Source organism: Bos indicus x Bos taurus, chromosome 19 (genome assembly GCF_003369695.1).
Source record: "Bos indicus x Bos taurus breed Angus x Brahman F1 hybrid chromosome 19, Bos_hybrid_MaternalHap_v2.0, whole genome shotgun sequence".
In the NCBI taxonomy this organism is placed as follows: domain Eukaryota; kingdom Metazoa; phylum Chordata; class Mammalia; order Artiodactyla; family Bovidae; genus Bos; species Bos indicus x Bos taurus.
In genome coordinates this window covers 56,615,749-56,629,615 of record NC_040094.1, presented here as the reverse complement: position 1 = coordinate 56,629,615, position 13,867 = coordinate 56,615,749, and the positions used below count along the sequence as shown (strand labels likewise).

Genomic DNA, 13,867 nt, shown 5'->3' with positions numbered 1-13,867 from the left:
GAGACAGAAACTTTCACAAATAAGCCAGCTGCGCAGTTAACGGCTCTCCTTCCCCTGTCAACAGTTTTATTCATTTTTAAGAATCATGCAGCAATCCATAAATGTTGCATCCTTGACGTCCCCACTGTAGTGTGCCCACAAGTGTACTCCGGGGGGGTGAGGGGTACACAGATGGCACGACAGGACACGCAGACTCCCACATACTAGGTGTGCAGATCCTAAAGCAAAGTGAGAAACCAGCATGCCGAGATCAGGTGGACAGGACACAAACTCTTCCCAGGTGAGATGGCTTACAGTGTGTGGATCTGTGCCCAGGCGATGCCCCAGCGTGGGCATGACCCCTGGGGGGATGGGACTGGGTAGGAGAAGGAAAAAGGACTCCATGAGGCCAGGGTCATGGCACCACTCAGAAGTGAGCTCACAGGTGAGTTCAGACCCGAGCATGGCAGGAAGGAACCGCAAACTCAGGGGAGTCTGTGGCTTCGTTGGAGAAGCCAGGCCCTGTCACAGGTTCTCTGGGTCACCTGCTTACAACATGATGGTCTCCAGATGATGGCTGGGGTATTTGCCCTGTTCCCTGACCAGGCTGAAGACCAGCCTGTCTGGATGAGCTATTTCTAGGAATCTTTTTATCCCCACCTTTGGTCGGACCATGTGGCATGCAGGGTCTTAGTTCCCAGACCAAGGATCGAACCTGCACCCCCTGCAGTGGAAGTGCAGAGTCTTAACCACTAGAGCACCAGGGAAAGTTTTACTTGCCAAAGAGCTAAATGAGAGCAGAGAGGTGGGGGGCTTGGGGAGAGAGCAGGAACTGTCTGAGAACAGGCATGAAGAGCCATTTCTCACCCAGGTCAGTCTTGGTTATGGAGCCAAGGCCTTGAGGAATCTCTCTGAGCTTCTTCCTTGGAGAAGGCAGACCCTCCAGAAGGGGTGAAGACAATGGCTTCCTCTTAGGGTTCCTGGCCGCTGTGGCTACTGTTTACCTGCCTCTCTTTCATCTCAAGTAACAGCACATTGTAAATACTACCTGCCGGGAGAGCAGGTGGGTCTGAATGCCACCACCCCAGGCTCAGGGAGGTCCCATTCCCTAATGTTTCTGGGGCTCAAACTTCAGGGAAATCAGTAAGTGGGGTTATTGCTCATATCTTAAATAAGATAGGGGCCATACGAATGTTTTGGGGCCTGAAAAAAAAAAAAAAGTGGGGCCTGAAACAGCAGAGTCTGCTGCAGGATTTCAGAGAAGGTGAACGTGAGAAACTCAAGACAGAGGCAGAGATTCAGGCTTGGCTTGTGTAGTGTCTGTTGGGACTACAGGCCTCCCCATCCCCCAGAGCAGGATGTGACCCACAGCCACCAGTGTGCGGGTCACCACCCGCCTGGCAGCGCCAGAAAACTACACAGAAGCTTTGAAAGGTCCTCTGGGCACTGAGCTCGCCTCAAGGCCTTGGGGAGGACCTGAAAAGTTCTTCGAGGGCCACAATACCAACTATTAATTCAGGTCATCGCGGTGGACGCATCCTAGGGCTCTGTCAATCACACCTCTGCCTCACAAACTGTTGGATCCAGCTTTGCTTCCCAGTCTCAGGCTCCACTGAACAACGACCTCTTCCAAAACCCGGCAGACAGCACATCTATCTGAGAGCGGGAGGAATCCACTGCCGACACCAGTGTTGAGACAGGAACAGCCCACAGCTTGCGGTCTGACCTTGCTGTTTCAGCGTGTCAGTTGTATGTCCTACACAGGACTGGGGTGGGGTGGACACATGGTTTGAACAATACCTCTAAATCTCTCATGAGCCTATGGAAGGTAGTACCTCCCCCATCAGGCTCAGCAGACCTGGGGTGAGGCAGGGGAGGACAATGGGTGGGGGGAAGCCCCCTGGACTACCCCTGGCCCCAGCTCAGCCCTTTCCCCAACCTCCTTTGGGGCTCCTGGGCACCAGTTGAGAATCACCGCTCCACCCCTCTCGCAATCTGTTTCATCAACTATTTAAGAAAAGGGGGTGGAGATGGCTACAGTGGGGATAAGAAGGCCACTTGACAGGGCGGTAGTGATGAAATGTGATACCACACGACAGCTCCTAACACGTGCCTGGCACAGAGAAGGGGTCAAACTGTTTTTGCGCTGTCACCTTAGGATGGAGTCCCAGGCCTTCTTGAGTGCACCTGATCATAAATAACCCTCCGGAAGGGAGCCATGTAACTAAGGGATTCTCAGATTCAAGCACGATTTAGCCTCCTTCCTAAGCAGACAGACACATGAGGCACTGCCTCTGCCACCAGAAAGAAGAAAGAACTGTTTTCCCAACCAACCTTCCAGTGGTTGCCACTGTTTCCTGTCCTGGAGAAAGGAGCTCCTAACACTTTCTGAGGGGGAACTCCACTTCTAGTGCAATATGGCTTTCCCTTTTTGCAGGAGTCATCCCCCAACCCCCTACCCCAAACTGGAGGTTTCAGATTGGTCATGATGTCCCAGAGACCAGAAAACACCAGGTGTTTGTAAGGAAGTCACGCAAACTCCGAGTCCTCCTGGTCTACCCGCCTAAGGAGACAAAGATGCACGAGAGACAAGTGGTCCACGGGCCTCAGCTCCACCTGAAGGTCAAGATTTGGTGGAAACGTTTGCAAACAGTCTCTGCAGAGGTCTCAGGAGCTGCAGTTCATCCCGTGGCTTTAGCCCTCAAGGAGCAAGGAGGCTTCTGGTCCCTTCTGAGAGGGGAAGGATCATGACTGCGGAAGAAGGCTGGGAGAAGGAGCAGGCGCCCTCAAGCATCCAGCTTCCACGTGGGTCTAAAGAGTCTCCACGTGTCTTGCTGAGGATGCCCAGCAGGTCAGCGGTGCAGTGAGGCCAGGAAGGGATGCGAGGACAGGAGGGGGGCCCTGGCACACAGGCCGCGGTTCTCAGACGGCCAGAGGCCCCCACACGCAGGGCCTGTCCTCGGGGTCCTCCAGGCTTTCAGAGGACAAGCGCCGGCGCTGCGTGTTCCGACGACTTACCACGTTGTCATCGGCCTGCCAGGCACCTGAGAAGAGAAAAGCAAGGTTACTCGAGCTGGACCTCCAAATCGGTCCAGATGGTGTCCCCAGCAGGGCAGCCTGGGAGTTCAGCACGAAAACTGGCAGGCTGCCCATGACTTGGAGCTCCCACGGTGTGCCAACCACAGCACATGAGGAATCAGGAGCAGTGGTGCCCACTGGGCCAGGGACAGTCACGGACACTGGGGCCCGCAATGGCGGGACACATGGATGGTCCCTGTTTTGTGGGACCTTGCCCTAGGACCCACATCTGTATCTTTATTTGGTCTTAAAGTTTGCTTCAGTGTTACCGCAGACAAGGAAAAGAAACTGGGTCTAGCTGAGATTTTCGTGAGGCAGGAGGAAGTGGACGGGAGGGAGAAGAATGTGTTAATTTGGGCCCAGAGTTGATGTTTGCTGTGGGGGCCAGGGTGGAGCAGGAAGTGCTTGGCTGCCCAGAGGGTGCCAGGGACTGAATGGCATGGGGGAGGACAGTGCAATAGCCATTCCTCTCTTTCTGCAAACAGCCCGCTGAGGTCTGCTATCAGCTGGTGCCATCAAGCCCAGGAGGTATCAGCCCCAGAGCCGTGGGGTCTCGCAAGTACCATCCTCTAAACTCATCATCCTGTCCCCAGTCCACGGCTCCTGCTTGAGAAGCTGCCCACGCTGGGAACGTCCACACCCCTGGACTGGGGCTTCTCTCTCCTTTGTGCTGTGTATCCAGTCATGACCTCTGGCTTGTTCACCCTCTGCTGCTATTTAGTCGCGAAATCATGTCCCAGTCGTTGCGACCCCAGACACTGTAGCCACCAGGCTCCTCTGTCCATGGAATTTTCAGACAAGAATATCGGGGCAGGTTGCCATTTCCCTCTCCAAGGGATCTTTCCAACCCAGGGATCATCAAACCCAGGTCTCCCACTTGGCAGGAAGGATTCTTTACCGCTGAGCCACCAAGCAAGTGCTGTTCACTCTCTAGTCATGTCTAAATCTGTAAAACTGGGTACACCCCCAACTTGTAACATACTGACTGTGTGACCCTGGGCAGGTCATTGTACTTGGAGTTCCAGTTTTCCCGTCTATCAGATGGAAGTGAGTACTTAGCCCCCAGAGTTGCTGGGAGAGGTAAGCGAGGTGACACGGCAGAGTGCTGAGCAGGGTGCCTGACTCTTAGAATGTGCTCGACAACCAGGCCCGCCCCCAGCCTTGTTCAGGTTCATCTCCCCCCAGCAGTCCTCCAGCCCACAAACTGGCTCCATCTATTCATTCCCTCCAGTGCAGCAAGAAACTCCTTTCAGTGGAGAGGAGGAAGCCCTAACCCCCTGGGGTTGGGGAAAGTCGTCCAACCTCTGGTCTGAGAACCTCTGAGCCATCTCTCCCAGCCTGTCCCACACGGCCCCCCAGCCAAAGAGGGTCCAGCATGTGCCGACTTGCTCCCCCAGGGCCTGTACCACTGCCCCCCTCCTCATGCCGTGAAAATCGCTGAATCCTTGAATTCCTCCATTGCACTGTGACCTTCTCCTGGGCGGAGCCAAGAGGCACACCCGGCCCAGCAGGGGGCTCATTCTGAGGACAGAGCCCGTGACCCTGGACTGGGGGCCTGAGGCTCAGTATATTCTCCTGTCGACGGAGGCCACTCATGAGGGTCTGGGGTCAGCCTTCGGTTAGGCCAGCCCAAGACACGAAACCCTTTAATGGCAGAAACACTAGGATTAAGTGGGTAGAAAGTGAGTATTTCGCATAAATGTCCAGTTGCAATCATCCATCCTAAACCTCTTATACTACCCTGCAGAGGTGGACCCCGGGCCAGAGGAGTCCGTGGGACAGAGAACTGTTAGGTATCTCTCGCAGCCAGACAGAATGTGGGAGTCCCTATTCCCTGGGGGCACCACAGTCTGGTACCCCTCTAAGGATGGCCCTCTAAGTGTGATGGCATGACAAGTAAGCCAGATCGCCCTTCTAAGTTAAGAACCCCCAGAGAGAGTGAGTTGTTTGTTCAAGTATATAATTTGGTAGAACTCATACCTATTCCTCAATGTTTAGGGGGCAGGACTCCGGAACGGTGGCTGTTTGGTGGGAAAGACCAAAAGCAAATGGTAAACGAGAGAGAAGACACAGAGCCACACACGCATGTACAAAGTCAAACGCCTCCACTACGCGGCTACCACCACGGGCTGCCAGGTCTGAATGCCTGAGTCCTTGCTACCAACGCCACTGGTCCAGTTCCTGAGCCAGGGCGCACACGTGGCTCGTTCTGAAACCACCTCAAGACCCAGACCTGAAGCCTCTGTGCTCCTGGGCTTCGTGACAGTACCCTTTCTTCTCAAAAGGGCCCCTGCTGGACCCATGGCCAAACCCTGCTGCTGCTCGGCTCCTCCTGTTCAGAGGGAGAGCCTGGGTGCAGCAGGTAAGCCATTCTGTCCAGCCCTCAGCCAGAAAAGGGAGCCTGGAGATTCGGGATCTTTCAGCAGGGGTAGAAAAAGGTGCTTCTCGCGCAATTCCATCCTGGGGACTCAGAAATGGGAGAGTGGAGAGACCTCTAGAGGCAGATTTGAGAAGCACATCCAGGGTGCTTTTGCACACCCATTCCTGTCTCTGAAAGTGTTAGTCACTCAGTCATGCCCAACTCTTTTCGATCCCATGGACTGTAGCCCACCAGGCTCCTCTGTCCATGGCATTCTCCGGGCAAGGATACTGAAGTGGGTTGACATTCCCTTCTCCGGGGGATCTTCCCAACCCAGGGATCGAACTCCAGTCTCCTGCATTGTAGGCAGATTCCTTACTGTCTGAGCCATCTTCCTGTCTCTGCCCAGCCACTAATTAAATGCGAGGGCTGTAACAGCTCCGACCATCCTGTAGAGTCTCTCCAGGAAAAGCGGATGTTCATTTCAATTTTCCTTAGTATCTGGTAAGTGTGACCCTTGCTAGTATTGTCCTAGTCTTGGGTTATTTCAGGTCTCCATAAGTACTTGTTTTCTTTTTTTCTGGTCATGCTGCATGGTTTGGGGGTCTTCGTTCCCTAGTCAGGGATCGAACCTGGGCCATGGCAGTAAAAGTGCCAAGTCCTAACTACTGGACCGCCAGGGGATTCCCTCCATAAGTATTTTACATTTCCTTGGTGATGCCCACTCCTGTACAATGCAGTCATTTAAAAACATTTGTATTTCCACTAAACCAAATTATCCTTGCTTTCCCCCATCACTCCCCATGGCCTTTGCACAGAACTGTCACCAGTCCCCTGACTACTATCCTGCCACCTGTGTGATACGCCATCATGTTCCTTGCAACCACATCTGCCTAGCACGCATTCTAATCTGCTCACCACCTACCCCTCTCAACTCAGATTTCCTCCCTTTGGGAATCTTTCAGAACAACCTCAGAACATACCAATATTCTCACACTCTGCTTTAGTTTTAGGGTCCAAGAAGATCCAGAAGCTTCTTAGAGAAAGAGGGGCTGGATTGACACAGGTACTCTCTGAGCATCACTCCCACATGGGTGATGAGAGCGGGGAGGATAGGGACGTGAGTGGTCCTCGCCACCAGCTGGGGATCCTGGCAGAGCACGTGTGTGGCTGGGGGCAGTGGGCCATGGGATGTTCCCCGGGCTCTGCTGCTCGTGGGCCCTCCGTGAAGGGACTGACATCCTTGTAGAGAGGGAGACAGAGTGCCTGAGAAGCTGTCCTGGCAGCTAAGCCAGGCTGCAGTACCTCAGCCATAGGATGGAACTCCGAACTTCCAGCTGAGTGTGACGAAGCCTGTCTATTCCATGGGACCTACCAAAGTGGGTACTTTTGTCATTAACCCGACAGATCCTTCCAGAGAGTTCCCCAGCACTTTGGTACCAGTGTGATGCTAACAGTGGAACTGGAGAAACACTTACTGAGAGAGCAGATGTACTTGCCCTCTCCCACGAGAGCCTTTGAGACCTCCGGGTGAGGCTGCGTAGGGACCCCCTCGAGCACATGCCTGGGACCAGAGCAGCCACCCCAGGCATGTGCTTTCACATCTGGCCTGAACGGTGAACTCGGTTTAATCTGAGAATGGCTGGCTCCCAAGATCACCATAAGGAATCCCAGGTCTCACCCACCTCCTGCAAGCCCAGAGTGGAACAAAGATCCACCAGCAGGCTGGCCACAGGGAGGTAGGGAGAGGAAGAAGCAGACAGAATGGGATCAGTTTCCACCAACACGGTCGGCTGAAACAATCCCCACCCTCTGCGAAAAAATGAGGGTGGGAAGGGGGGTCCCCAGGGGGGAGCAAGAACCTAGATTTCTCTTAAAGCCCAGTGGGCACAGCTGCTACAGACACAGGGCAGAGTGAGGGGATGTCATCTTCCCCAGAGTGAAAGTGTTAAATCACTCAGTCATGTTTGACTGTGATCCCATGGACTCTCCAGGCTCTGTCCATGGGATTCTCCAGGCAATAATACTGGAGTGGGTAAGCCATGCCCTTCTCCAGGGGATCTTCCCGACCCAGGGATCGCACCTGGGTCTCCTGCATTGTGGGCAGATTCTTTACCATCTGAGCCACCAGGGAACCCCTGGTCATCTTCCCCAGCTACTGACCAAAACAAATTCTTCCTGTAACCCTTGCCCCGGACACATCCACAGTTTTGTGGAACAGGGATTCATCTATTCTCACAATTTTTTTTTTTTCTTGAAAAAATCCCAGCATGTGGAATATAGGCCCTTGCCAGTTAAGAATGGAAGCCCTAGCGAGAGCCCCTTGGGTGTGCGCACGCCCAGCAAGCTCGGGGCACGAGTGAACATGAACTTTCACAGAGTCTGGATAACATAAATGAGTTTCAAAATAAACAAACCGGACAGACAGACTCACAAATTTGGCAAAAAGACATGAGAAACACATGGACAGACAGAAGCCAGGTAAGGAGCGGGAAGGCAGGAATGAAGTGGACCCTGGGCCCCAGCTGCTCCCGGCACAGACTTGGCAGGGTCAGCGCTAAGTGGGGAGGCGTCTCTGGGAATTATGGCTTCCCCTGCCACAAGCCTGCGCAGGGCCAGAGGGGTGAGGACCTGGGTCTTCTGCAGGCTGATGGAGAGTGGCAACCACAGGAGGCTGTCCCTCCAGCCCCTAGCCACGTCACCGAGCTAGTAAAGCACTGGACCCACGACAAAGACGTGGCTGTCCTGAAGCAAAGGAAGTCTTCGTTTCAGGGCACTTTAAAAGATTACAGAACCACGCAATGTGAAGGCAATCTCTGCCGTGAACCCAGGAGAGGCAATTTCAACCTAGTTCACTGGGCAAGATGTGGCTTTAGAGGCCTGCTGGTGGAGCCCTTGGTAAGCAAGGACCAGAGGGACCTCAGTGCCTGGAGTGTGACTGACAGGTGGGCTTCTCTGTGAGAATGTATCACAGATTCAGTTTAGCGTCGTGGGAACACGTCAGGGGCACCCTGATGGCCCTGGGAGAGGGCCAATTGAGTTAAGGCTCCGGGGAGAGGAGGCACCCTCCACCCCTGATCTCTCCTCTGGGATCCACGTCCAGTGAGCATAAGGCAACTGGTGGTCACCCAGGCTCTGGGTCACAGAGCCACTCGCTCATCTATGAAACCAGAGCCACTCGCTCATCTATGAAACGCTGACTCTCAAATTCCTCTCTGATCCTAACGATCCACGCTCCTCTGGGGAGTTGTAAGTTCCCTTTTCAAGGGCTCAGGGCTCTCTGAGACTTTCTCACAGAGGTGATGTCTGCCTCCCACGCTGCTGATAGAAGCAAGACGTGGCCCCCTGCCACGGGATCTGTAAGATTGTGATGCATGCGCCCCGTCAGGACAAATCGGAAGAAATGGAAGGGATTTTTGCCCCTTTTCTTCGTGCCTTAACAGTCTCGCTCAGAGCAGGGGTCTCTCTTTGCTCAAGGACTTTCCTTTCAGCAACTGGCTTCCAGCATCTTAGCAAAGCCCATGCCTTCTTGCAGGAACTCCAGGGCAGGAGGTGGGTGTCCCAGGGTGAGAGCAGGGGTGCGAGCAGGGGAGGGAGCGTCTCCCACCAAGTTCATGTTCAGCAGACTGCCACTCACCGGGTAAGCAGACCTCAGAGCACAGCTTATTGTCCAGTGCTTTCACGCTGGCGATGTCAAAGTCATTGTTATTGTCACACTCCATACCTAGAAATGCGCATGTCCTCTGGCCTGTAACGGAGTTAAGGCAGTTAGAGAGGGGCTGGCTGTGTTTTTTCTCTGCTTTGCTGTCCTTAAAATAAAAATCTTAAAGATGGAGACAAAAAAAAAAAAAAACCATATCATATGTTAAAAAAAAAGACAGTAATTAAGTGGGTAAAGAGTGGACAAAAAAGGAATTAAATTGTTTGTGTTCTCCTGTCCTGCTGTTTCTTTAACAGGCTCCTTTCCAGCCTTTGTTCCTGGGAAGTCAGACCCTGGGGAGGGCTGCAGGATGTGGGCCCAAGCCCAGAGCAGGACTAAGTCAGGCTGGGAAGAGCTGGGGGGAGCCACCGGGGAAGCGATTCTGCCTCTGGCCCGTGACTGTGGGTTTGTATAGGGTGTGTTTATGACCACAAGGCTCTGCGAAATGACTAATACATAAAACAGCAATTAAAGCTCTTCGGTTCCACAATTTTGCCCGTCAAATCAAAGAACTGCTTAGTTCACAAAATTACAATTTATTTTCTGATGAGGCTTAATTTGTTGTTCTGAGTATGTTTTAAGGCAGCAGTCTCCAACCTTTTCACCACCAGGGACTGGTTTCCCAGAAGACAGTTTTTCCACATACCAGAGGGTGGTGGGGGATGGTTTCAGGATGATTCCAGCTCATTACATTTATCGTGCACTTTATTTCTATTATGATTACATCAGCTGCACCTCAGATCATCAGGCATTAGACGCTGGAAGTTGGGGACCCCTGTTCTAAGGGACTGACTGGAAACCTACAGTCATGTAAGACAGGGACAGTTTTAGATGTTATTTTTTTTCAAGACTCTCCCCTCTTTTTTTTTCTTGGTGGAAGGGACAGGAAGAAACATACAGCTACCGTGCTGGGCTCTGGAATGTCAGGCAGAAACCACTTGCTGCCCCGCACTTTCCAGAAGCTAATATTAACTGCCAGGGCGACAATCACAATGGGGAACTCAACCCTCAAGACATCAACTGCAGCGCCCAAACCCCACTCGGCTGGCGCGCGGAGGCGCAGTCTGGTTCACCACACTGCTCCTCCCCGGCTCCCCGGCCAGGTGGGAGCGGTCTGGTGTGCCTGCACCTCCCCGACGGCACCCCACCCCCGGCAACGGCCAGCACCAAAGCAGAAGCGACTAGCGTGACACCTGCGTCCAGGCTGGGATCCAGGTCTGCTTTGGAGGTCGCCCTTCTGAGGAGGCGCCTCAGAGCAGTGGAGGGAAGAGACACTGCTCCCTGGGGCGCCAGGTCCTCCCCTCCCAGGTGGGAGTCCCAGCCCCGTCGGATCCTGCTTCCCTGCTCTACCTGTAGGTCCTCTCTAGGCTTACTAGAAACAAAATTCTTCCCCCTGAAGATATGATTGACCTTATTTACTAAACAGAAAGAGTCACAGATGTAGAAAGCAAACTTATGGTTGGGAGGGGGAAGAGGAGGAGGGCTAAATTGCGAGTTTGGGATTGACATATACACACTGCTATATGTAAAACAGCTAATAAGGGCCTGCTGTATAGGGCAGGGCACTCTACTCAATACTAGGTAATGATCTATGTGGGAAAAGAATCTAAAAAAGAGTGGTTGTACCTATATGTATGTATGTATATAATAAAACATTATACATAATACTTAATATTATATAATGTATATATATATAATGGATTCATTTTGCCATATAGCAGAAACCAACACATTGTAAACTACTCCAACTGAGAAAAAAAAAACAAACCAGGTATAATTGAGGCCTAAATGACAGTAAAGAGAGTCTGCCCAATAGCCTACGAACACTGGCCTGCCCTGAGCTGCCGAAGTCTCTGCTGCAGCCTTCACTGTGCCCGCTGCTGCCAAGGCCCCGCTGCTACTGTAACAACAGCCCTTTCCTTCACTAAAGCAAAACCAGACCTACTGCCTGCAGTCCTTCCCACCAAGCGATGGAAACTGCCCTCTGCTGCTGCTAGAGCTCAGCTCCAGGGCTGCCCGACCAGCTCCATGAGACTCAGCTGAGAAGCTGAAGCAGGAAGGAAGGTGAAGGGAGCTGCCCAAGAAGCTTCAGAATCTACTCCACATAGACGGAGAACCACCTGAATGATTTCTTCTGCAGCCTTGGCTCGGGGGCCTGGAAAAAGCTGGGAAGGCCCCTGAGGTCCTCGGATACCCTGCTGGATTTCTGCTGTTTCATCAAGCAAATTTTTGCTGTTCCACCCAGTCACACCAGTGCCCCTTTCTGTACCGTTTAGCGAATACCCAGGAAAGAAATGTGGTAACAGGGAGCCAAAGACCAGGCCTTTTACCATCTTCCCGTGTGGGCGATGCGTCCTCTTCCTCTAGAACATCGTTCCCCTAGGACGGAAGGAAGGCGCTATGAGTCCAGAAAGCAGTGACACAAGTGTACCGAGTGGCTGAAAACAGCGCTAGCCACCCTCCTGGTCTCTGTGCGTTTCCCATCCATGTGAGACGGCTCGGAGGCCCAGCAGAGGCAGATTTTGCCTGGCAAGACAGGATCAGCCTGTAGGGACCAGGTCTGAGGCACGTTACAGATAGATCCTAGGACTCAAGAATAGCCTAGGTAATAGTTTAGCTCACACTGTCTCTCTAAGGTGGATGTCAAAGTTGTGAATTGAAAAAGCAAACTGTGAGATCAAAGCACTTTCAGAAATTCCTTAGGATCCCAAACCTTGTCCAGATATGTCTTTGAGAACTTGTGGCTCAAAAAAAAGTTCTGGCGGCCTCACTGTGAGCCAGGTGCTCCTACATGGCCCCACAGCTGGGTCTGAGCACTTCTCATGCTAAATTACAATCCTGACTCCTCCACCGGATGGAGCTCCTGGATGGGTGGAGTGGGTGACAGGCAGGCAAAAGCCACGTCACGTGGTCGGTGTCCCCCAAGTGCCAGGAAGCACCCGTGAGCCGGCTGTCCCAGGTGAATACTAAGTGAATGGAGGACAAACATCCTCTCGAGGGTCTGGCCTGGAAGACTTCCCTCTAGAACTCTCTCCACGTCTGTTACATTGAGACTAGTGCCCTCGCTAATTGGGCAATCCTTCGGCTCTGCACCTGCCTCTTAACAGGCTTCTTCCAGAACAGCTCCCATCCCATTCGCACCCTCTGCCAGCACCGAAGGCCCCTAGACTTCCCCGCACCACCACCGTCCTCCGCCTGGCTGTTACCTCTGCGTCCTGCTCCTCGGCGGCTAGGCCCATGAAGTTGCAGTCTGGAGATGCCGCGGGCGTCACCTGCAGAAGAGCGGCAAAAATCAAGGTGCAGACACCACCTTGTAAGCTGCCAGGCAAGCTTACCTCCCCAGCTCGCCTGGCAGCAAGCCCAAACCAATCCTCAGGACAGAAGTGGTGCCAAACCAAAGATCAGATATGAGGGTGTCTTCGACTTAAGGACGCGGTACCCTGTTTTCTGGGCTCCCTTCCCGAGCACTGGGGAGGCTTTCTGATCTCCCTGGCAGACCCTGGACTGAGCTGCTTGGGATGAGCCTGCAGAACCAGAGCTCTGCAGATGGCAAGGGCCATCCCGCACCCCCCGCTTACCTCTTCTTCATCTGAGGGGGTCCTGCTGGCGGCCCGGGGGGAGGGGAGGGCCTCCCCCTCCTCTTCCGTGCCAGGGGCGATGTAGGAGCCGGACATGGAGGAGACGGTGTCGGTGCTGATCTGGGAGTGCTGGCTCTGGGAGGACACCATGGACATGACCGACTGGGCCAGGCTGCTGCTGGCAGGGTCTTTGGAGACAGGAGTTGGGGAGGGGGGGAGGAGATGGAGGTCATACATAGCTGCCATGAGCCGACTGGGAGCAGGGTTCTCTCCCCGCACCCGGGGGCCATGAGGACCATGGCAGCCTGGCCTTGCCCTCACCAAACAGGGTTTAGATTTAAGGTTTGCCAAGGTTTGGCTCCTTTACGCTTTAAGTTTAAATTTTTTCTTTTTGGCCACGCAGTGGGCCACGGAGGATCCTAGGTCCCCGACCAGGGATCAAACCTGAGCCCCCGGCATTGGAAGCTCGGAGTCTGAATCACTGGACCCCAGGGAAGTCCTTATCCTTTACATTTTAGAGCTCTGAACTCAACCTCAGGAGTGAGGGATTTGCTTTTCCCTGTTACGATGTTAAAAGAAACCTTACCACAGCAGGACTGGGAGCAAGATACCTGCCTTCCCCCTAGCTGGGTGGCAAGACCACCCTCTCATTTCAAGACACTGAGTCCCGCTTCCCTCTCAAGTTGGGCCCTACTTGGTGTGGCCGCTGAGGTATCACTTGGCTGCTTCCCCAGTCCATCCCGGAGGAAATACTAGAAGTGCCATGGACTCCCGCCCTCCTCAGGTACCTTCTGGGGAGGAAATCGTGGAGGAGAGCGGGGTTCCCGTGCAGGACGACTGATCAATAGCTCCTGACGATGACAGGGTCAGGTTCTCACTTTCTGGGGTGACACCACATTCCTGGGGAGAGGCAGAGTTGGAGGGAAGGGGTCAGGGCAGGGGACCCGGGCGAGGATGGTGGGGGGTGACATGCGAGGCAGAGCCGGTTTCTCCTCTGTCATCACTCTCTGCAGCCCTGATCTGGGCTGGCTGGCTGTCTCCCCGGGGAGGTGCGAGCGCCTCCTGCCCGAGGCCCAGCACCTGCTGGAGCCACACAAAGACAGCAGCTCAGATGACCCAGGTCAGCTAGCAGCTGTGACACGGGAACACCCCAGGCTTCCCCAGGATTACAAA

General features: G+C 53.7%; 1 protein-coding gene across 4 annotated transcripts in view; it reads right to left on the bottom strand.

Moving 5' to 3' along the window:
* Window positions 1–36: 36 nt before the first annotated feature.
* Window positions 37–13,867, bottom strand: part of RNF157 (ring finger protein 157) — a 74,833-nt gene continuing 61,002 nt past the window's right edge. For 2 of the 4 annotated variants that reach the window (XM_027518646.1, XM_027518649.1), the window contains 6 exons: window positions 13,483–13,594; window positions 12,695–12,882; window positions 12,323–12,388; window positions 11,447–11,495; window positions 9,054–9,164; window positions 37–3,023 (listed from right to left, as the gene is read on the bottom strand). In XM_027518646.1, coding sequence (XP_027374447.1) covers window positions 2,902–3,023; window positions 9,054–9,164; window positions 11,447–11,495; window positions 12,323–12,388; window positions 12,695–12,882; window positions 13,483–13,594 — 648 coding nt within the window. In that variant the 3' untranslated portion in view covers window positions 37–2,901. Of the gene's footprint in view, window positions 3,024–5,037; window positions 5,079–9,053; window positions 9,165–11,446; window positions 11,496–12,322; window positions 12,389–12,694; window positions 12,883–13,482; window positions 13,595–13,867 lie in introns of all 4 variants that reach the window. The other 2 variants (XM_027518647.1, XM_027518648.1) reach the window with 2 other exon arrangements.